The following is a 25,381-nucleotide window of genomic DNA, read 5'->3' as shown; positions in this document are numbered from 1 at the left end:
CTTCTGCCATCACAAAATACTCGTTCTTCGCTTTTCACTTTTTCGAAATATTCGAATTGTTCCAATAGCTATAACTTTGATTCCTTCGTCAAAATGATCCTTTTTGCGCGGGGAACTGCCTGGTATCATAATCAGCTTCTGTATTGACTACTTCACTGAATCATTTGTGCAAAATACGTAACACGATACAGCATGTTCCGGAGTACTTCTTAAAACTTTGTTTTGGAATTTTTGGCTATAAAAACACTTTTCACTTCCACACAGCATTTCATTGCACGAAGCCCTTGAAATCACACTAATCACAAGAAAACAAAAAATCCGGGTGACGTAGTGCCGGCCAAACTACTGCAAATCACGTGAAAATCTGGCCCGCAGAACAACACAAAATTAATATTTGCAAAACTAAAACAAGTGGCATAGCGCCATCAGCCGATTCTATTTTTCGCCACGGAACCGAAGCAAACGTGACAGCAAATGCAAAACGCAACCGCCCGCTCGCACGGCTTGCTGCGATCTCTCAGTGATTTGTATATTTACCATTATTTCTATGAAGTTTAAATTAGAGCTTTTTTTGGCTTTAATATAATATAACAATGCACAGAATTTACAAAAAAAATGTCCATAGGACTGACACTTGGCATCCAAAAGATGTATTATTCAAGCATCTTCGCAGCTAGTTTGAGAATATGTTATCAAGAGACAACATAACTATAGTACTTTGAAGTTTTGGGCCTATAATAAAGTTAATTTTGAGTATTAAATTACCACGTTCAATATTTTACCACTACTAAATGCAAAAAACTCTTATCAATATGTTAATCTTCTTCTTCTTCTTCTTTATTTCTTCTGGCGTTACGTCCCAACTGGGACAAATCCTGCTTCTCAGATTAGTGTTCTTATGAGCACTTCCATAGTTATTAACTGAGAACTTTCTTTGCCGATTGACCATTTTTGCATGTGTATATCGTGTGGCAGGTACGAAGATACTCTATGCCCTGGAAATCGAGAAAATTTCCTTTACGAAAAGATCCTCGACCAGCGGGATTCGAACGCACAACCCTCAGCATGGTCATGCTGAATAGCTGCGCGTTTACCGCTACGGCTATGTGGGCCCCTGTTAATCAATGTGATTCAAAAGCGTTATTGACCGCCCATTGCACTATGGTCCAGGAATCAGTTTTACGCGGAAAGATGCATTTTAAGCTTTAGAATGAAACATTAGACAAAAACGGTCTTCTACAAAGTTGTTTGTTTTAGTAAGGTCCTTTGTTTGGGGTTATTGAAAATTAGGGTGGACCACATTTTCATAGAAATTGTGTAACTAACTTTCTTATTTGTAGAAATTATATTATACATGCTTCAGCAAAGTTGTAGACAATTCAATTTTAAGCAACTTAGCCAAAAAAGTTTTTTTGTATCTTCTAAATTGACCGATTTAGAGCTGTGCCGGAATCAGATGATTTGTAGCTTCATTACCGATACAGATCTATTTTTAACTTATTTATATTTACATCAACTTTCACTCTCTCCTACTCTTTTACTCTCACACCGAGCAGGTAGGAGAGAGCTCTGTTGTTAGTGAGGCTAGCTGCCTGCGAAGAGGGTCAGTTTGTCTCAGTCACCATCTGATACTGACGGAGGATGGATGTGCTCCTCATAGCACGGTCCTCCGTTAGGCGTCTTCTGGTGGCTGGACTGGTTTTTTTGTGGAGGGGCTGGGAATCGAACCCATGACCTTCCGCTTATGAAGTGAAAGCATAACCTTAAAGCTACAGACCCCCCTATGCAAAAATATTGATGATATCTATTTTAGTTCAAAAGTTATTGAAGTTTATCTGCTTAAAATCCTTTGTTTTACAGGGCATTTTATTGGAGTTACAAAAATAACACATCTGTAATTTTTTGATATAATATACAATTTTATTTTGTCTTTTGAATACCGTCAAAAGATATTTTGTATGTTTGCCCTAATCAGAGATATTCACAATCAAAGTAGGTATGTTTTTGAGAGAAAAACAAAAATAAATCCCAAACGGAAGGAGATAGCGTGTTTCATAGACTACTTTGATGAGAAATTTGAATTGAAAACTCTAGAGCCAGAAAAGTTTTGATCGGACCACCCTATGTCGCCGTAGGAAAAAAGCTCTAAATCGGTCAATTTAAGAGATACAAAAAAACTTTTTTGGCAAAGTTACTTGAAATTGAATGGTCTACAACTTTGTTAAAGCATGTATAATATAATTTCTACAAATAAGAAAGTTAGTTACACAATTTCTATGAAAATATGGTCCACCCTAATTTTCAATAACACCAAAGGGCCTAACTAATACAAACAACTTTGTAGAAGACCGTTTTTGTCTAATGTTTCATTCTAAAGCTCAAAATGCCTCTTTCCGCGTAAAACTGATTCCTGGACCACTGTGCATTGTTGCTTCTCCGTTATTACAAGAGCAATGCTTGCACAAGGAACCAACGGATGCTACTTAGAATTAGTCACCGCATTCTCAGTGTGTAAGTAATGGAATTCTCATTCCTTGTACTAAGCAATACCGGTGCGGCTGCGTCCGAATACAGGTCAATTGGGGTTATAAATATTTACGTTATACTATCTTTGAGGAAGCCGGTGGAGTTCTCTGCACTTCCACAAACAAACAAGCAAACAAATTTTCATTCGTTCTTCAGACTACAGCCTAACCACACGTATTTTATTAACACTCTCTCAAGAAATTATGGGCCCAGAGCGTAGGCCATAGCTGAAGAATAGTAAATCAAAAGGAAGTTTTTCTGGTGTGCCCAACATAGTTCTTCCGAGGGGCGATTCAAGTTCTCAAGGCGGTAGGAGTACTGGTGGCGGATCGAGAGGAATCGGCGAAGGAGATGGCGCCTCGACCAGTGGTGTTGGTGTGTGGCCAGCTGCGCCGGTGCGATCGTTTGGAAACGCAGTTAGTCTACCGGCCGTGGAGAAATTGAAAGGACGCCAGAATTACGCCTCCTGGTCCTTTGCAATGAAGATGATCCTCATACGCGAAGGGACGTGGCTCGAAGAATGTGAATCTGTCGAGGATTACGTGGATATTCCGGAATTGAGCTCACAGCTGACGTGGTGAAAACCAAACTTATTCAAGACGTGAAGTGGCCGTTGAATGCTTCAAGTACCGAAGAAGGAGCTCTTTATACGAAACCGAAATCAAGGCATCCGAAGGCAGATAAAAAGAAAGAAGTTTGCTTCAATTGTAACAAGCCGGGCCATTTTTTGGTGAGTTGTCCCCAGAAGTCGATGTCGTTCAAGCCAAAAGGCAAGGCTCTTTGTACTACACTGGCGGTTGGAAACGGAAGTGAAGATTGCTGGTTTTTCGATTCCGGAGCGACATCCCATACGACGCGGACTCAAGAAGGATTTGTCAAGCAAATTGATTGGATACATCCGATCAACACTGCGGGTAGCCAGCGAATCAAATCTGTAGCGAAAGAGACAGTTAATCTGGAGCTGGATGAAGGTCCGATTGAAGTCAAGGAAGTCTTGATGGTGCCGGAGTTGTCAACCAATCTTTTGTCCATCAGTAAGATCTGAGAGAAGAATATGACGGTGCTTTTCAAGAACGATGGCTGCGAGGTACGTGATGAAAATGGCAACATAGTTGTTTCTGGAATTCAAGAGGACGGAATGTACAAGCTGCCCACGAAGAGAATTCAGAAAGCGCGCGTGATATCCGAGGTCGAGTTGTGGCATCGATGACTAGGCCATCTGAGCAGGCAGTTCATGGGAAAAACGACCTCGCTGGTGAATGGACTGGTGTTGCAGATGACGGACATGCCCGATTGCATCTCTTGTGCTCAAGGTAAACAGAGTAGAAATTCTTTCCATTCCAGTACTTCCAGAGCGACAGATGTTTTGGATCTTGTACACTCCGACGTGTGCGGTCCGATCGAGGTCCCATCGATTGGTGGAAGCCGGTATTTTGTAACATTTGTTGATGATGGTGTTTTTACTTTCGTGTTCCTATATTTCGTTGGATCCAAGACTCAAGTGAAGGAGGTTTATGAACAGTTCAAGGCACTGGTTGAGCGACAAACAGGACGAAAGCTCAAGATTCTCCGAACCGATAATAGGGTAGAATATGTCAACTCGTCGTTGAAGAAATCCATGCAGCAGGATGGAGTGGTTCATCAAACAACATGCCCTTACACTCCGGAACAGAACGGCACAGCGGAGCGTATGAACCGTACGCTGGTCGAAAAAGCATATCCATGTTAAACAACGCTAGGCTGCCGAAGAAGTTTTGGGCGGAGGCCGTATCTACCGCGGCGTACTTGGTGAACAGGAGTTACACTCGAGCGTTGGAAGCCAAAACCCCAGAAGAAGCCTGGTCGCAGAAGAAGCCAAATCTGAAGCACCTACGAGTTTTTATATCCCGAGTTATGGTTCATTCTCCAAAGCAGAAACGGAAGAAATTCGACCCGAAGTCCGTAGAAGGCATCTTTGTAGGATACGATGAAGGTTCAAAAGTTTTTCGTGTCTACCTCCCATCAACAAATGAAGTGACCGTTAGTCGAGACATAGTGTTCATCAACGAAGGGCGGCCGTCAATGACGTCATCAACAGAAGGACCAGATCAACCAGTCGAATTCATGGAGTTGCATTCCTGGCTGGACGTTGAGGAGAATTTTGATACTGAAGTTCAAGAAACCAACAACGTAGCAGTTTCTGGTCGTAACTTCAACGTGACGTCCGAGAGTGAGCTTGCCGTCGCGCTCCCACCGCAACTTGAAAGATCCGCTGAAGAGCAGCATGGAAAGAGGCGCAGCGGTCGGGAGCGCCAACCCACAGGCAAGTATTAAGATTTTGTGTACTTTAGTTCGGTTACTGTTCCCGACGATTTTACAGAACTCAGCCCGGTGAATGCTGATCCGGAGCGAACTGGTTCAGCTGATGATCCTACGAACTATGCGGAGGTTGTACAGCGACCAGATCGAGATCGGTGGATGAAGGCCATGCGAGAAGAGTTGGATGCTCTGAATGAAAACGATACCTGGGAACTGCCGGACTTACCGAAGGGCAAGAAGGCGATTCGCAATAAGTGGGTGTTTAAAAAATAGTACGGCCCCAACGGAGAAGTGGATCGATTTAAGGCACGGCTAGTCATCAAAGGCTGCTCCCAACGTTATGGTGTCGATTATGACAAGGTCTATGCTGCTGTGGTGCGTTATTCGACGATCAGATATCTCATGGCAGTCGCAGTGGAACACAATCTGCTTAATGTACCGTTTTGTCTCAAATTCCGAACAGACTCATATTCCGAACACTCGGTTTTTGTATGGCGATTTGGTTGAAATGTTTCGCTGAAATATGTCACCAAACAACAAGGAAACGGAAGTCAATTGCAATTCAATTTTAACGTCCCCAATATAATTTATACCGCGGGAGTAGTGATGATTCTCTAGTTTCAGACCAGAAGAACAAGCTCAAATAAATTTATTTGCGAAATTATTCATTTGAATACGATTTATTCGTGCTGTTCGGAATTTGAATCAAGGTGTTCGGAATATGAGACAGAATAAACACAGTGTTCGGCATTTGAATCATTCCACACTTCCACACTTTGAAGTAAAAACAATATTAAAACTAATTGAATCAACATTATTATCGGTTTTAAAATTTACACGAATATCTGCCAATTTATGCCAATCAGATGCATTTGAAGTCACTATTGGCCTTAAGTGTTCGGAATATGAGTCAAAACGGTACTCTGGGTGCGCAACAAGGCCGGATATAGCGTTTGCCGTGAACATGGTCAGCAAGTTCAGTAACAACCCTGGACGTCGTTATTGGGAAGCAGTAAAACGTATATTGCGATATCTAAAAGGCACGCTGAACCACCGTTTACAATTTTCAAAAATCGACAATCCTACTCTAACGGCATATTCCGATTCGGATTGGGGAGGAGATGCAGATGAGCGAAAATCTACAACGGGGTACGTTTTTACCAAGATAGGAGGAGTGGTATCCTGGAACTCCAAGCGGCAGGACGTTGTGGCTTTATCGACGTGTGAAGCCGAATATATTGCGCTATCAAGAACAACCCAAGAAGCTCTCTGGTGGCAGCAATTAATCAAGCAATTCGACGAACAGCAAGTGATCCCGATCATGTGCGATAACCAGTCGACGATCTACGTGGCCAAAAATCAAGGTTTCAATCCGAGGACGAAGCACATTGATATTCGTTACCATTTTGTACGGGAGACGCTCAACCGAGGAAATGTTATCCTGGACTACGTTTCCACGAAGCAGCAACCGGCAGACGGATTTACAAAACCTCTAACCAAGCAGAATCATGAACATTTCAAGAAAATGCTTGGGATCGTAGGTTAAGGGGGAGTATTGAGATGTGAGTAAATTGTAGTAACCTACGACCGGCTCATTATAGCCATACCTACCCTAGCAACGATTGTTTAGTTGTACAAACAAGCAAATAAATTTTCATTCGTTCTTCAGACTACAGCCTAACCACACGTATTTTATTAACACTCTCTCAAGAATATGATCACAATCATATACGAAGACTGTTCGCATTTACGCTAATCCAACGATCTGTAGTTACCTGTAGCTATAAAGAACTATACCAATCCTCCCACAACGTACACTTCACTCAGCTAATACATCCCCCAATGGGAATCAGTCCAATCACCCACATCAAGTGCAATTCGTGCGCCATTGAAAGCGAAATTGATTGTCACAAAGGCCATTGACTAACATTATGGCCCCTCGCGGTAATGGCCATCGACTGCCATTATTAGTGTCTATCCGCTTGATCCGTCGGTATTCAGCGACAGCAGCCGGTCGGACAGTATCGTGTCACTTACTCATTGGTAATAAGGCGCTTCCCGATCCGGTATGAGTAAACAACAATCATCCTATTCTTTGGAAACTAACTACCTTCAGTTGGTCCCAAATGAAATGATCGTGGACGTCGATGTGATGAATGCGACACGTATTGTTCGATATGATAGTGGAATAACAAATTGCTTGAAATTTCCGGTCAGCTCGATTTAAGTCACATAAGCAAGAATTCTTTCCTTCTCTGAATTGTTTTTTGGTTCTCTAAATGCTCTTGAAAAATTGGTAATGGCTCTATTTTATATTTACCTTAAATAAGCCTTTTTTTAGAAGATTGTCTACCCAGCAGATTCCAAGATTCCGCGAAAGATTATCTCTGGCTGCCGATTCGTGCACACAGGAGTCGTGGAATGGAAGCAATAATAGGAAATAATAAATGCCTGGCAAGATAATGATATGCACAATTTGATGGATGACTGTAATTAGCACCATTATAGCCATCAGTCAGTGAATCGCGCGCGCACTTTACGATGGTAATGAAGTCTTGGTGACCGTAGATCGGGACCTATCTATAGATATAGAGCAAAAGTTGTTTCCCGGGTCATATCATTTGATTCTGTCATAGGCAGACTTTAATTTAGAGAACATAAGGGCCGTCCAAGGTTTATCAAATTAAGATGATAGTGTTGCCGTGTTGTATTAACTATCTTCAATTGCAAATGCAAAGTTTAACTTTTCGTTTTTAATTAACTGCAGCGCTTTTCTCTTTTCTATCAATTCGCAGCACAGCAAACAGAAAACGGCAGAACCATGCAACCGGAAGCAACTGTCCGCTTCTCGTAACTCCATCGATGCATCTGCCAGCGAGGACCGCTTCATCGAGATACCAGTGCCACCGAATGGAGACAGTGCTTCGTCCATATCGTGCAGTGCTGATTTACAAGAAGTTGACAAACCAACCTCACCGGAAGATGAGGCCACCAGTGTCAAACAGAAAGTCAAGGCCAAAGTGCGCCAACAGCGTGAAAACAGTTTGAAGAACACATTCGGCTGGACCCGAATCGATGTCCTGACCATGCTGGTGGTGTGCATCTTTCTGGCTTCGTTCTGCTTCTCAGCCGTGGTGGAAGCGCTGCAAACCTTGTCCCACATCCACCACCAGGACGCGATGCACTATCCCATTCCGGTTCTCATACTCGGTGCCATGGGACTCATCCTGAATGGGTTCTGCTATTTGCTCATCGGGGGCTACACGTACCACCAGGGAAGCTTCCTGTACATCACTTCCAGCGGAACGGTGATACTGGATCGGGTCGTCACCGGAGACGGCATCCGGAAGGGCGAGCGTCGGCTGTCGGGGTCACGACGACACGTGGCTGCTGCAGCTGCTGGTTCTCCAAAGCGACAGAGCGTGCGAGAACTGATGCGAGATATCTGTAGTAAGTATTTAGCCACACTAGGGTGTCCCAGAAAAAAATCAATGTCCACAAAGTCATGGTGCTCAACCCTTGAATGAATGAAATGCTTATTTGTAGCATTTTTGTAGAACAAATCAACTTTCTAAAAAATCGTTCGATGTTTCCGCCACATTGATTTATAAAATAATGACAATTTTCGATGAAAATTGTCATATATTGCATTTTTTGTTCGAGTATGGAGTAATAGTGCAGTATTAGTTTTTGAAAATATTCAATTGTTCTATTTTGTCAATCTATAAAACTTTTTAAACTTATAAATATCTATTTTCGGGTTATTTTTTGTAAAATATTGAATCTAAAATATATGCACGATTTTTTATTCTAATACTTGAAATTCCTCTCCGATAATACAATTTATTACGAACATTTTCAAAGATGATCGAAAAAATATTGTCACGGGTCTGAGATACATATTGTCGTTTGAGTAAATTAGAAACTTTTTTTTCTATTTTTCTAGAATTTTGCCATGAATACACTGATACAGGCGCATAATAAGTATCAAATTTTGAAAAACTCTAAGCAAACTCTAGCAAATATCTGTTGCCGTATATGAACCAAAACAACTCATGAGCGTAGTCACGGGGAGGCATAGGAGTTGGCCGTTCCCTTCTCCTTTGGTCGACGAAAAAAATAAAACCAACTAGTTTAAAAAAAAACAGCATTTACACCATTCATTTATTTAAAATAAATCACTCAAAGAATTTTGCGTTGCTTATGTTTGAATTTATCGAAAATTGTCTTCAGCGTTCATAATTGCATCCTAATTGAATTCTTCTTGAAGAATTATTGGACTTCACCAAATATTTGAACTTCCGCCCAAGTTCTCTCCAGAGATCATTCAACGATTATATCAACACAGTCGATACTTTGAGAGCAACCCGTCAAAAATCTTCTATGGAACTTAAAAGGATCTGCCAAGTAATCTTAAAAGGAATTCATACAGGGATTCATCGAAGACGTCAAAAAATGTGATGAGAGATAGTTCCACATATTCCCGAGGAATTCCTCGTGGGACTTCTGTATATATTTTTTCTTTCGATTCTCCAAGGATTTCATCAATTTGCACTCCAGTAGGCGAATTTCGGCGCGTATTCCCTTCGAAGAAATGATAATTTTCGTGCTGGTAAGTTATGGAAGAATATTTCTTCTTTTCGAAGAAATTGTGCGCCTGAATTCACCTGTAGTGATGTATTCCAGAAAACGTTCCTCAGAATACCTTGAATTTCTTCATCGAGTTGTCAGCAATACTTCAATCTTTCAGAAACTGCTAAGATTATCGAAAGATTTCGGTAGGAATTATTCATAGAATTTTTCAAGAATTTCACTAGGAACATCACTGTGAGTAACAGTTCCAGGATGTTATTTTATTGCCTTTAAGGCAAACCTGGCAGGATCGCCAATGTGCATTTCTGCATCTTTGGAAAAGGGATCAACTAGGACCAATGATTAACTTCAAGCAATAATGTTGCTTACTCGTGTGCACACTGTCAAGTCTGAAACGAAGAGGCACTGTTTCTATGGTGCGATGTTGGTCGCCGCCTACTTATGTGATATTTGAATATCTGTCAAAGTTACCACGTGCGTTGACTATGTTCGGATGGCATGATTAATAAAGCAGAAGCCTTCATATTCCGCGGTCTACACAGAGTCAAACGATCTATGTAAATGCATTCTGCACACAAAGCAATATATTCGATATAATACCCTGAGAAATTTCTGGAAGAACTCCTTGAAAAATGCAAATTACCCGTAGGGAAAAGCAAAAATCAAACTGCATCATTAGAATGATTAAGAAGATTGAAACGAACCTGATCAACCAGGGTGATATAACCATAAATATCTCAGGCTACTCATCTGTTTGATTATTCGCTTTACGAAACAATACTTTGATGAGAGTCTGAAGTAAAAAAAAATGCTACAATTTGGTGTTACCGTTTTTGGGTGTGTTTCTGGTACCACCCCGGCCGAAAAAAAACTCGAAAACTTCAAAACACGTCACATTTTAATTTTTAGATTTTTTTGAGACAACTCAACCGATTCGGATGATTTTTTTTCAGAGAAAATATCTATTTTGAAATTCCCGCTTTTCCCGGATTTCCCGGTAGAATTTTTAAAACTTTCACGGTTTTTAATTGAGGGGCCCGAATGTTGTTACAATGTGACCCTTCTTTGATCGGTTTTTCAATTGAATACACCTAAAACTATACTTCAAGATTTTCAACGGTATTTTTAGGGTGATTTTTCCGTCCAATAAAAAAAAATATTCGTAGAAGATTGGCTTGTATGTTTTTGGTTGTCATACAATTAGTAAGGAATGACAAATAGTTGAAATAAGTCGTTTTCTCAAAAGTAGAATTCTGTCACTTTTTATTTATGGACACCGTCTTCAGCTTCGCTGTACAGACTGAATATCCTTTAAAATACTAATAGATTTGTCTAACAATATTCTTAAAACGATTTCTACAAATATTAAAATCAAAGACATCCACTTCATTTAAAAAGTTAAAACATTTCTCTAGAGGATGATTTTGTCCGAAAACAGTACGGTTTCGAGTTGTCCGGAATAGAGAACGTTGACGTAAAAGAAACTTACACCCCTTCGCTTCTGCTCTTGGCACTTTTGATTTACTTCAAAAACTAGCTGTCCCGACAAACGTTGTATTGCCCAGTAGGCCGTAGAGGAAAAAATCCCGAAGTCAATGTCAAATTTGCTTTCTTGAAGGATTTCCCAAATATATTGTTCCACTCAAACACGAGCCCTTGAGAAAAACAAAAGTGAAAGAATTGTTCAAATAGGACGTCCCGTTCTCAAGCCTACTCGTGACATACAAACACCATTCCATTTCCATTTACATACCTAGATATGCCCCTCTTGTGCATCCTATAACCCTAAGTATTTCAATTTCCAACCTTACTTTTTTTTCTTCATGGTTTGCTGCTGACAAGAAAAGTAATCGCCTATTTCGATGCGTGGGGAATTTCTTCCGAGAAATGATCAAGAAAATCACTTTTCTTTGATCGCAGTACGCAGTTGAGAAGAAATGTCATTTCGAATGAAGCTCTCTTTAGGAAGTTTCTTGGCCCATGCAGTCAAGGAATATCTTTACATTTCTTGAGCGAAAAAGCATACTTAAGCTAAGTATGCTGTTTTGCTCAAGAAAAGCAAAGAAATTCCTTGACTGAAAGGGTCAAGAAATTTCCTACAGAGAGCCCCCTTTGAAGTGACATTTCTTCTCAACTGCGTACTGCGATCAGAAAAAAGTGATTTTCTTGACCATTTCTTGGGAGAAATTTTCCACGCATCGAGATAGGCGATTCCTTTTCTTGTCAGTAGCAAACCGGCCTTTAGCTTAAAAATGAAGAGTCCACTAAAGCGAATAAGTTTAAGGTGAGGATGAAACAAAGCCGCACTAAACTAAAGTAACTAAAGAAAATAATTAAATTTAAATTCTGATTTAAAACTTTGAGTCAAAAAAAAATAGAAAAATAAATTAAGCCCTGATAGTAAGAGAAAAAAAAACAAAATATTGAGCATTTTGCACCTTATTAGACTACTGTGCAGAAAATGTTTGCACAGTGAACATTTGCACACCTCACACATCAGCATGATAGCATGCTACGATATTAACTTTTATCGTCTTTGTTTTGATTTTGTGTGCCAAAAATGACACCCACGTACCTCCATGTAATGCTTTTTGTATGAATGTTTTACAAATTTTGTATGAGTTGTAGTAACATCCAAACGACCTTTTCCACTGTTAGTGCGTTATGAATAAGCACTAACGTAATTGACTTATCCACCGGTAAACTTAATTCATTCGGTCCAGGAATGCAATCCGAACATTGCCAGAAACGCCACCGAAAGAATGCTGTGGTGCCCAGTTCAGAATTTATATCTCTAGATGACGAGTTCAGAAGGCCCGCCCAAAGGCACGTTCCCCACCAGTTGGAAGATTTGTGGTGACGGGTTATGTTCGTTCCTCAACGTGAAGTACTTGTTGTAGTAATTCAACGTCTTTGCGAGCCAAGATTAAACCAATAACTGACAGTCTGTTTGTTTCTTATTTTTCTCAGCTTGCTTATTTCTTATATCTCTAAGCCTACTTATCAATTCAATTACAGTTCATTACTTCCTTACATTACTCTCTTTTCCTACTCCTTTTTAATTCTAATTCAGTGTTTGAATTCTCTTATTATTAGAAATGTAAGAAATACGCTTATTTCAGATATTATTCATTCTATGTTTTTATTATAATTCTTAGCAAAATGTATTCCAAATTTATCCAAATATTACACAAAGTCAGTTGAGATTGTCAATTTGAAAGTTCGGTTCAACTACAAATTTAGTCTTCCAATGTGCCATTTTCACTTTAAACGGCTGAAGGATATACCCAAAAATCAAATATCCAGAGGTAAACTCGCCGAGGGCTGATAACAATGTGATGTGAAATTTGTTACATCGGCATCGAATTGAAGGTCTCTCATGGCTTATTTTCAAGAGTTCAATTCGAAAACTAAATTGTCTAATTTCCAAGCATAGTAGCCACAAAAATAAGCTCCGCAGAACGTGGTTCCGCAACATTAGATTGCAATACTTTACATTTAAACTTTGTAGGACGTACAATTTCAAACGTTTTGAATAACAGAATGGCTATTTGTTAGATATTACACCTTATTCAAATCTTCAACGATATCTGCATCTTTTCTTCGATTCCCGCTTTGATAAATTTTGATATTCTACTGCACCAACGGTACTGTAATTGGTACCATTCCTAACAGTCATTGTAATCACTTCAAGCTTTATAATACTGATGTACTGACACAAATTGGTAACGGCTTTTTCATCAGATTGCTTGTTTGTGAAACTAAATATACTATTCATACAGTCTAAACATCCGATGACGTTTCATCATGCATCCTGTTCAGAAACCATTCCGTTGAAGTTTCCAACAGATCTTCTCCAGCTTTAAATCTAGAAATTCTACTTCTCAGCCGTATATTTATCTGATTATGATCAGCGATGCTCCAAAATTTTCTGGTAAGTGTATGTCTGCTTGCTATTCCCTTCGAACGGTTAAAACTGTGGAGCGTTCTGCGTTATAAGGAATGCTGTTCATATCGGTATTCATTAGCGATTCACATAACGAAGTCAGTCGTTCAATATGGATTTCATTGAATATTGTCGTTGAACAACGCTCATCGAATTTCAACACCAAAGATGATACGAAATTTGAATTATATGCCATTTCAAATTGTGCTCTAATGGTTATATTTTCTGCTGTCTATTTTGGTGCTCATTGTTTCGTGTTAGTTTGTTTTCACCATCCTGGTCTGTTTTTTTATCCTTATGTTGTTGTGTCATAGTATACAACAATATTCTAGTAGTATTTTAAACAAATACTGACATTTTTTTTAATTTAGATGTCTAATTCAACTCACCATTCGAATTTGGTAGCTTTCTACGAAGAACAATTTTATTATATTTGAATACTGGAGCCTAATAATCTACAGTACAAGGTACTAAACATACTGCAGTTTTTAGTTCTTCGACTGTTTCTGCAGTTATAGTAATTTTTATACGTTATTTCCGACTTGTCCACAGCAAAATTTATTTTCTGATATCATTTTTTTGTTGGGGGTTGAAACTACTGCGTCCATTATTTAGAACTATTGTAGTATATTCTGATATCATACATCGTGCATCGATATTGTGAGCAACAACATCTATAGCACTGGTTTATAAGGCTGTGTTGAAACACAAAATTGACTGGATTTTGTTCATTAGATGAACTCCGTTAGCCCCGAACGATCTTCAAATACAATCAAATTTGAGGCGAGACGTGCTGATCTCAGCTTACGTGATATGACACGATTAAAGTTAATCTGATGGAAGTGAGTTCATAGAATAACCTTGATTTTTTTTTCTGCTAGAACCGTATACATTCAGTGGTTTGTCACTAGCATATTGAAAAAACATTCTCAGTACTAGAAAAATCAATATATACTTTCCGTAACAATAAGAAATAATCGTACGCCGATGACAGTAAGGCTCTGGATACTTACTGTATCTTTCTGGCGGAAGATTGCAAAGTTTCATACCTAAAGTTTCTAGAAAATACAATCTTAATATCTTCGAATAACAGAATGTTTTATAAGCTAGGGTACCTGACCTCGGACCCAAATTTCTGTGATCCTTGTTTCCACTATTCGGCAATCAATTCTTCTCGTAGTTTCTGAAATTCTTCGTCTGATTCTGTTTTAATATAAAACCTATTTTGTATTAAATTTTCATCATATCCACGTTAAGAATAACTGCGTATCCTTGAAAGATATTGGCAGCATAGGCTGAATCTATGATTTAAAACAATAAAATGTTTAAAAAATATGAATTTCCCTTGCTTCGAAAAATCTTCATATGATCACGCAATGATCCTTACTTGGTGTACTACCAAACTGTACAAGCATAGCCATGCGAGATATTTTGTGTCTTGAACTTAAAGCACTCATTGGACCATATGATCAGAACACTGTATCGTAAAATGCTGAAACTTAAAAATAGATTTCATTCTTTTGTAAACACTGGACGACTCACAAGCATAACTGTACTAGACTTTCCTATACCTTCTATTGCGAATGCTTCCAGTTGTATATATAGCATAGCTGTTGTAAGTGATAAATATTCTCAGGATTCGATGGAGATCGGAAGCATTTTTCATAACTGTTGATATGAGCGCTAGATTTAAGTAGGAAAAGAACTTCCACGCATTTTAGGTTAGCCTGATTCGATACAGTGTGTTGAGTTTTGCGTCTCTTCATAAACATTCCAATTTTATCGACCTTCAACGTAATGGATATGATTTGAACATGATGCGTTTTGGTTCAGTACGTAAGAACTAACATAATCTTGCAGTCGTGCAAATGTCGATCATGAAACTTGAAAAACTCAGTATTTTAAACATTTTTATCGATTTAAGGTTGTTTCTTCTTCAATCGTTCAAAACAAGATTTCATTCATCGATGATCTTTGTCTAACCAGAGGTCAGTTTACAGTTCATTACTTCCTTACACTTATGTGAACCGTTAGACAACGACGATGATCAAGTTGCTGAAACTTCTTCCGTTAGGAAGAATGCCGAATTGATAATCGATAGGTGATTTGATCAAATCTGCGGGAAACAGATCTGATTCTGGAGATGATCTTGATGATTTTATCATTTCGATCCAGCAAACAGTAGCTTCTCAAAGGAAAAAATTCCAATGAGCTTTACGGCGGCCGGCTATTGGTTGCCGTTCGTACTTTCAATGACCATGTAAAATGAAGTCTGCTGGTGAGGCGTTGCTGGCAATACGGTGAAGACTTTTTTACATCAATTTTGGTTGTTTTCAAATTAACATAACCAGAAAGAAGTTTTCATGCAGTCAATTTGACTGCTTTGAATTATTTTGAAACGTCATAAATAGCTTTTAAACCATACGCCTGCTGATGTTAGTGAGTGTGCAAATTGTATCCAGCAAATGAACAATTTCGTCAGAATCTAAACTTGAGTGTAGCAAACTAGACTTTTTCTACAAGAAAATTTAAAAGTTATTTGTCCAAGATTACAGATGCTTGATGGCAATATGATCAGCCATATCAGCTTCCTACAACTTAATTTTGGTTTGTAGATTTAGAGCTTGAAGATGTTCGTTCAAAATAATTTTCCCGGTGACCATCTCGAATTCCCGGGTTTTCCCGTCTTTTTTCCGATCAATTCAAATTCCCGTGTTTTCCCGATTTGTGTATCGTGATTTGGAGTCACCACCAGTTCAGAACTTACCATGCCATATGGTTCCTCTCAAATTGATTTCCGTCTCACGAATATCCAATAATGCTCATAAAAAAATATAAGAAAAATATTTTGAAAAGATTGGCACAATTTTCATTAAATAAATAGCTATTTATTATGAATCGATCTGGCGGAACCTCTAGAAATTTTTTTAGATTGTTAATTTGTTCTTTAAAAATGCTATAGATAAGCATATTCTAGGGCTAAGCAACATGATTTTTCGGACCTTGATTTTTTCTTCTAAGCGCCCTAACCAACACGCAAGCGAGTGACCATGTCATGACTCAATTCATTCAGCAAATTGGTGGCTAATTGTCGTCTATCTTCTCCGCAGGTACGATCTTCGTCATTGTGTGCTCGATGATTGTGCACTACACCAACGAGGATGAGGATACGTCCAAGTTTGTCGATCCGCTGTGCTCGATAATGTCTTGCGTAGTGCTGATGGTGCTCAGCTATCCCTACAGTAAGTATGATTCCATGTATATGAACTTTATTAACAGAGAAGAAAAAACTTCTAAGGAAAAAGAGGCACTGTATTTCATTTACCGTTAGTATCAGAAGAAATGAACCATATAAATTTTGATTCAAAGGTTGTTTTTGTTTAAGGTTGTTTTAAACATTAAAAAATAGTTTGAAATTACCAATATTGAGTTTGTTGCAAACAAATTTCTTGTTTGAAATAAACAAAGCATTGTTTGCTGGTAGATCTACTGTTTTTGCTTCATATTTTTTATGATAATGCATTTTGTTGAAACTTTAAATTTTGTATTTTTTATTTACTTTTCAAATTTGTGCAAGTATATAATAAAATTGATCCACATTCACAGCTATATCCTGCGTGGATGCTTCCTTTATCATTACCGCCAGACTTTTTGATTTGCGTACAAGGATCCTGCATTTTTGCACTTAAACATCGAATGGTAAAGCCATCACAATGTGTTTCTGTGAAAAAAAAAACATGAGTTAGAATGTCTCCGCATTAAATCTTGAATACTTTATGCATAAATACCTTTCTTCATCTCGTTTAAAATGCAGGAATCTTTTTAATGGTGGTTCAAATCGTGTTGCTTTATTGACAGGGTCCTATATCACACTTGAATCCTGGTAATTCGTGCGTAGTTTGAATCTAGAATCCTAATTTAAAATTATTAATTCAAGCAACTAAAACAAAAAGCAGTCTATTATAGTTTAACATTACCTGATTTCACGTCCATATTGAAAATAATTGGTAAGGTTTGTTCAATCACCAAATACATGAATGAATCGAACTGCGTTGGTATGGAGCAAACAAAGTAATCCGCACTTTGTTAAAAACAAAATAAACATTTGTTAAAACATGTAAAGTATCAGTTCAAAACAAACAAAAGTTTATTGAACTCAACCTAATTCCTTAGGTTGACATTAACTATAAATCGATGTATGTTTAAATCAAAATTAGGAATTTACATCAACAAAAATGCAGTTGAAAACAACCAAAATTCTACATTAAATTTCAACCAACGAATTGGTTGTTTCAAACTAAGGCCTTTTTTCTCCGTGATGTTCTTATGGTTTCTATAATTTTCTTACAACTATCGCTGCTTTCTCTGATGCTACTTCACGCACTACTAATACTGGGGACTAGCCTGTTGTAGTGGTTTGAACACACGCCTCTCACACCGAGGACCTCGGATCGAGTCCCATCCCCAAGACAGTCACTTATGACTAGAGATGGTCGGGTCTCGGGTTTTCAAACCCGAAACCCGACCTTAACCCGAACCCGACGGGTTCGGGTCGGGTTCGGGTTTGAAAATTTAAAATTTTTCGGGTTCGGGTTCGGGTCGGGTTTGAATGCTACAAAATTATCGGGTACGGGTCGGGTACGGGCTTGAAAAAAGTCGGGTTTTGTCGGGTTTGGGTCGGGTTTGGTGAGAATGGTGAACAGAGTAACAACCTAAAAGCTCCCCTATGCATCAGAAACAATGAATTTCTCATCTTTTCAAACTCGGGTTCTCTTCGGGTTTTTCTTAGAAAACTTTTTCGGGTTTCGGGTCGGGTCCGGGTTTGCTTTTCAATTACAGTCTCGGGTTCGGGTCGGGTCCGGGTTTTATGAAATAAAATAAGTCAAGGACGAGTCGGGTTCGGGTTTGAAAAATGTGAAACCCGACCATCTCTACTTATGACGTAAACGTTATAGTGACGACTTCCTTCGGAAGGGAAGTAAAGCCGTTGGTCCCGAGATAAACTAGCCAAGGGCGTAAAATCTCTTTAATAATAATATTGAAATTTTCTTTCCAGCGAAACAATATTATTGAAATTTCTTTCCAGAGTCAATGTTCCAAACACGTGGGTCAAATGAACATGTAACGGGGGTACTATGAACATGCAGTGGGGGTAAAATGAACACCATTGAAATTGAACGGGCTGTGGTATAGAGCGCTGCATATGACTAACATTTTTTCATTTTCGCATTTCTATCACCAGCATGCTGATGGTGACGATTTTCCACGGTAGGAAGATAGAATAATACGATCCGTGGGTATCTGCAGTGGATTTGACCTCTCCTTGCAGCAAACTTTCACGAAATTAAGAATGATTTGAAAAAAGTACTAAGTCCAAACTGTAAACAACAGGACCAGTACCTGTCAAAATTGATGCGTGACGTCACAGTGCAGTGGAGTATGGTTTTCGGAATCTGGTACAGTCAGTGACATAAGTTAGTAACCAAATGCTGTTTTTCCATACAAAATTTCCAAGTTTGGGGTGCTGTATCTCAGCTTCTGGTTGTCCGAATTGGCTGAAATTTAGATGACGAACTACAAAAAACTTGAAGTTTTCGTAGTTCGTCATCGTTTTCGAATTAAATCAAAAAGTATCTAGGTTACTTACTTTTGTCTTTGAACAACCCTCTGAAACTCTATGTAAAATGACTGCAATGTAATAATTCCCATACAGGCAAAACTTCAAGTTATTTGTAGTTCTTCATCTAAATTTCAGCCAATTCGGACTACCAGAAGCTGAGATACAGCACCCCAAACTTGGGCATTTTGTATGAAAAAACAGCATTTGGTTACTAACTTATGTCACTGACTGTACATGATCAATACAGATCTCGAAGACCTTCCAGAATCGATGAAACGTTTGGCCGCGGCCATTTGGATGGCTATACCCTAACAATTTCAGCGCTATAAGCCAAGATTATTTGCTTTGTGCTGTATAACAGTTGATTTGAAGCAGCGAATGCAGCAGAAAATGAAATCTGTCAAAAGTAGAACGATTAGAGCGGTTCTACAGAAAATGACGACTTTTTTCCCAAATTTCATTTTATATTTTTTGATTTGGATGAAATTTTGCACATGCTTTCTTTATGCCCAAAAATGCCTTTTTGCATCATCGGTTCGCCATTTTGACTCTAGCCTTACTTTTGAGAAGGGCCTAAGAAAAAATTCCTTCATAATTTTCAAAAAAAATTAACTTAGAAACGGTTTGTCCGATCAAATACACTGTAAAAAAAATGTTGTAAGTTTTAATATTTCGAAAATAAAGCTTGAAAATCAATTTTCTCAAAAATCGTATTTTTGATTTTTTTTTTATATATGTTAAAGTAGACAAAAAATGAAGTCTTTTGCACAGTGGGTCAAGATGGAGAAATCATTGACAAAAAAGTTATGATTTTTTTAAAAAAGGTGAATTTTTGAAAATGGTTATAATTAGAAATCCTTTATAAGAGAGATTCGCGGAAGCTGATATTTCTGTCAAAGTGTGAGCCAATCGAGCAGCGAGAGCTGTCAAAGTGTGAGCCAAACGAACATGCGTTATGTTTGTTTTGAACTTTTCTTGAGGAGTAATGTAATCCGCTTGAAATTATTTCGGTAAAAGTAATTTTGCATGAAGCAAAAAAATGAAATGTTTTACTTTTTTTGAATTTTTGTCAATGCGATTTTTAGTTTTTTTTTTATTTTTTTGGCTGTTTATTAGTTTTGATATATAGCTCAAAGATCTATAACGAAACAAAATACACTTTATAGCAATGAGGAAGTCATGTCCGTGTTATAATATTATTCTCGACGCCGAGCGAAATCAGCACTGCTGGTCTGTTGCCAAATCATTCCATTTTACTTCCGCTTATCTCTCTATAAAGGATCACTAGTTATAATAAACTTTTTAAATGTTTTCAACTCGATTTTATGAAAGTACGCAAAATTTACAACAAAAAAGGTTTACGGGAAAATCAGGCTAACTTTTACCGTTTTGAAGATACAGCGATTTTAATACAAAATTATGATATAATTTTCAATTTTCGGTCATTTTCGAATGTTTTTCGAGGCTAATAAGTCTAGAAATTTATTCATTGTCTGAAAGAGCAGATAATTTTTGACTAAAATATTTGAAAAAATATTGATTTGGTAATTTTTCATGGTATGAGCCGAAATAAAAAATGTGCCCTGTAAAAATGATTTATTTATTTTTTTAACGAAACACAACTTCAACATTCAACATTGTGATATTTTGATATGTAATTATCAAGAAAATATGGAACAAAATGTTAAAAGTTAAAAAATAACAAAAAACGAACTCTTTAATTAATGTTCGAATCCTCTGAGCAGAATCTCAATAGAGAAACTTAAAAGTAGATGGTGTACCGTATACCTTTTAATTCCGCTCCTAAATGCTTATATTTGACAGATACGCGTATTTCGACTACTACTAGTAGATACGAGTAACTGACACTGAAGAAGACTGTAAGTGGTAGTCGAAATACGCGTATCTGTCAAAGATAAGCATTTAGGAGCGGAATACGGTACTCCATCTACTTTTAAGTTTCTCTAAAAAAAACGAATATAAAGCTATCAATACGTGAAATGCATTTATATCAATTCAAGATAATGAAATATTTCCATTCGAAAACAAAAGCTTTATGAGTAGAGAGGAGTAACGTGCCATAAAAATAAAAATGAAAAAAAAGTTATTTTTTCGAATTTTTATTTTTAACGATAGTTGTTAAACTTTTTCCAATAGTCAACTGGATCATTATTTTACCTGGTTTTTACTCTAAAAATTCAAAAAACCTAACTGATGTAAAAAAAAAATGATGAATATTTTTTTCTCTCCTTTAAAATTTTCGGATTTTAGAGGGGGGGGTGACATAAAAGAAAATTAATATTTGTGTCAGCCTTATAATGTTCATAAAATTGTATTTCCATCTCAACTTGGCACATTGCATAGACATCCTTCTTCAATTCTGAGCAATTTAGAAAGAATCTGACAACTCCATAAGCAATAAAACATGAAAATTGCTTGGGATGTTAATTTTACCCCCAATTCCCCTATATGAACTCATACGGTGAATGGCACCCTAAACCTGTATCATTGTCATAGATATTATTTGGTACCCTCATACATTTTTCACTTTTCATTTTTCTTTTTTTCCTGCGAAAATAAATGTTGTATCTTACGTCTAGAGCAAATGAGCAGTGAATGGCGTCCTTACGGTAATATTGTGATATGATTCAGCTTTTGCGGTACTGGTCTTATTATTTTGTCACTAGCTTTTTTAACCTCAAATATAAATTTATTCGTTTTTCATGCCTTAATAATTTGAGCTTATTTTACGAGTGGCGTGAGATGAAAATTGAAATTGTCGGTCTCGTATTATAATAGCGAGGTGAAAATACTCGACTCGAGTGAAGTGACTCTCCATTTGATTAACACAGCGAGTCACTTGAGTCGAAAATTATCATCTCGCTATTATAATACTAGACCGACAATTCTCACCTTACGCTTGTCGTAGAATAATCCTAATTATTTTATTTTATGGATTTGTGGAGTGATAAGAAGGGTTATAGTTTAAAAAAAATGTAACAAAAACCTTTAATTATTAAAAAGGAAACCAATATATCAGCGAGTTTAACATTTTTTCTAAGGTTTTCATATTGTTCTGTCCGTAGCTTTCAATATAGCTATTTTGATACATTTTTCCGCGCTAAACTACCCCTCTTTTCAATATTCCTATATTTTTTAATATAAAAAAAAATCAAAACCCCTTAGAAATATTGCGCACATTACTATATTACTAATCACAATTTGGAAATAAGGTACAGACAACGTATTTTTTTACACAGACAGAAGGTTATACCTTGGACAGACATCTGATACATATACCATGGTACAAGTTGTCAAGAAAATTATTCCAAGGCTATCTTGAATGAAGACAATTATAAGTATAGAACCCATTTCAAGATAATTGTACAATGGTACGTATACCACAAGTGTGTCATAAGTATTAACCTCAAGACATAGAAGGTTCATGTCCTGGACAAACTTGAACAATGGTTCAAAACGGTTATGAAATTCGATTTCAACATCCAATATGGCGTCTTCCTCTTTGTAAAAATCATTGGAAACATATGCTATGTATAATGTTCTCGTCTTCGGAAAAGTTGTTCAGTAGGGGTTCGTTCACAAAATTTTATAACGCTGGAAATGGTCATTTTTGATACCCACCCACTTTCTCGCAACGATTTGGTATGGATTAATTACAATTTTTGTAACATTATGAGGGCAGCCACCCACCCCTTAAGCGCTATGAATTTTTTTGAAGTTTAGATTTAAATTTGGCCACCAGGCGGTGCTAGTGAGCAAGTTTGGTTTGCGTACATCTCAGGATGCTGATTATTTAAACAGATGGCATCTTAGACAAAGTTATTCAGTGGGACAAGTGTATGCCACCAGGTGGTACTAGACTCATATAATTTAAATTACGCACATTTTTTATTACTAATTCAATTGAATAAGATTCAATTTAATTTACTTTATTAAAAAGATATTGTAATCGCTAACTTGTTCTGCCCTTACAATTCCTGATAACTTTGGATACTTGGGAAAAATTAGGCACTCTTATGGGTTGGAACTGTTATGGTGAAGTAGGTTAACCCCTAAAACTCGACACTTTAAGCCCTTACTTACATGAAAAGATTAAGTCCTAAATAAAATTGACATTTTTTGTATATGAAATAAACCCTAATCTTTCATTTTCAGTGAAAGAATCCGGCATGATTCTCCTGCAAACCATCCCGAACACAATCGACATCGAAATATTCGAGCAATCGCTGCTGAAGACGTTCCCGCACGTTGTGAGCGTCCACGATCTGCACATCTGGCAGCTCAGTGGCGAAAAGTACGTCGCTACGGCTCACATTATTTTCGAGGACCACAAGGTAATACTAATTGTTAATTAAAATGCCATTAAACAGTCATTGTTTAATCGACTCTTCTCGTGTCACAGGTATACCCGGAAATAAACGACATGGTGATCAACTTCTTCCACGACCAAGGCATCAGCAAGGTCACCATTCAGCCTGAGTTTAAAACTAAGCTACCAGAACTGCCCCTGTTAACGTCCCCTAGTGCCAAAGATGCCACCGACGCCAATACCTCCACTAGTTCGTGCCTTATGCAGTGTCGCCAGGAGGCTTGTCTCCAGAAGCACTGCTGCGAAAGAATCATCAAGAATGATGGCAAGAAATCTCCCGCCAAATCGAACTCCGCCTCCAAGGAGAAGATCGAACAGATTCCGATGGAAGTCCACCCCCACTACCAGTTGGAAGATGGCACAAGTGCGAAGGAGATTCCCACAATCACTCAAACCATCAGCCCAACGCTGGCCATCGAAAACGAAGCTCAGGCCCTAGCCTGCTCCACTATTGCGGAGTGTTCGAAGGGCGACGCCACCAGCGAAGACCCCACCAAGCGACGCTACTAGAGTGAAGTACAAATAACCATTGAGACTGATCCGAGTCAGAAGCAGAAGCTGAAACAGTCGAAAATCCGTTACGCTTATTGTAGTTTCAAAGTGAGTTGTTTAAGTTTTAACTGTTTCCTCGACAGGGATGTTTCGTTATCACGAAACACTACAATAAAAAAACAGAGACGTAGTGCTACGTCAAAACGCACAAAGAAAGCTTTGAATCCTAACAAAATTCTCTAGCGGTAAGATATTATATGAACCATGTGAGTATTTTATTCACTAAAAGGACGTTAAGAACTTGGAAATACAGGAAAATTTGAGTGGGATCTATCTTATAGGAAGATATGGAATCCCGTGGAGCAGGGTTACTATACTACAGCGAGACAAACCAGTTTTTATTTTAGATGCTTTTAAAACATTGTTGTGCATTTGTACCGATAGTAAGGCTTAGTATTAGTAACTACAGTTAGCTTAAGTGACGAAGAAAATAAACGAATTTATTTAATCTAATTTACTTGCTTATGATCTAGGAAATTATATCCATATCCCGGCAATTTTAGTACTTTCTCTTCTCGTTTATCCGATATTTGTTCCCCAAATTTCCTTCGATTTTTCCGATGATTCTTTTCCAATTTTCATTCGATTTTTTTTATTTATATTTTATTTATATTTATTTTTTCCTTTCTTTATTTTTTTTCCTTTATTTGTTCTGATTTTATTCCTTTTTTCATCTTTTTTCCCAATTATTTTAATCATATATTTCTACGATTTTCCAACTAATTTCCGATTTTGATTTCGATGTCCGAAGAAGTCGAGTCAAGTACAAGACACTGAAGACAGCCTTACCGTTTGATGTTAAAATACGCGTATCTGTCATAGGATACAAACTCTAGTAAAATTAAATGGTATAGTCACAGACAAACAGACGTCACACTCTCATCATTGTCCATCGACCACCTTTTTAACGGTCGATTCAAAAATATGTTAGGTGGCCAATCCGCCACCCGCAACGCTTGCTTCGTTTTTGTTCGTGTTTGACGTTTACACACTACCGCGCTCTATTGGCCCGTCGGCCAAACACGCTGATTTTAGCATTGGGCGTACAATGTCCTCGTGACTATGATTTTGATCGAGATTTGTTCTAAGTGTTACGTCTGTTTGTGTGTGGTATAGTACTTATTCGGTTTTCATTTACTTACTAGTGGTCCCGGCAAACTTCGTCTTGCCATCAAGTAGGCTGTTATAAAACGTCATGTCCATTCCCTATACAAAATTACAGATTAGTTTTCTCCCGTTTTCCCGACTACTCCGAAGACTTTCCTAAGTTTTTCTTTCACACGAACACGTCGGAGCCCTTCAGGAATTCAACTATGAATGATTCATGAAAATCCATCGGCCCGTTCTTGAGCCATTTCGTGACATACAAACACCATTCCATTTTTATTTATATAGATAGATAGGTAGGTATTCCACTAAACAGCTCAATGATTTATTATCATTCCGATGTTTTTTT

General features: G+C 37.8%; 1 protein-coding gene across 2 annotated transcripts in view; it reads left to right on the top strand.

The window, feature by feature from the left end:
* LOC5573470 (zinc transporter 10) overlaps window positions 1–24,382 on the top strand; it is a 119,205-nt gene extending 94,823 nt beyond the window's left edge. For both annotated transcript variants that reach the window (XM_021849354.1, XM_021849355.1), the window contains exons 3-6: window positions 7,620–8,274; window positions 16,474–16,605; window positions 23,160–23,338; window positions 23,407–24,382. In XM_021849354.1, the coding sequence (XP_021705046.1) occupies window positions 7,620–8,274; window positions 16,474–16,605; window positions 23,160–23,338; window positions 23,407–23,883 (1,443 nt within the window). In that variant the 3' untranslated portion in view covers window positions 23,884–24,382. The remainder of the gene's footprint in view (window positions 1–7,619; window positions 8,275–16,473; window positions 16,606–23,159; window positions 23,339–23,406) is intronic.
* The last annotated feature ends 999 nt before the right edge of the window (window positions 24,383–25,381 follow it).

The sequence above is a fragment of the Aedes aegypti genome, chromosome 3, assembly GCF_002204515.2.
Source record: "Aedes aegypti strain LVP_AGWG chromosome 3, AaegL5.0 Primary Assembly, whole genome shotgun sequence".
Classification (NCBI taxonomy): domain Eukaryota; kingdom Metazoa; phylum Arthropoda; class Insecta; order Diptera; family Culicidae; genus Aedes; species Aedes aegypti.
This window is presented reverse-complemented; position numbering and strand designations above follow the sequence as displayed.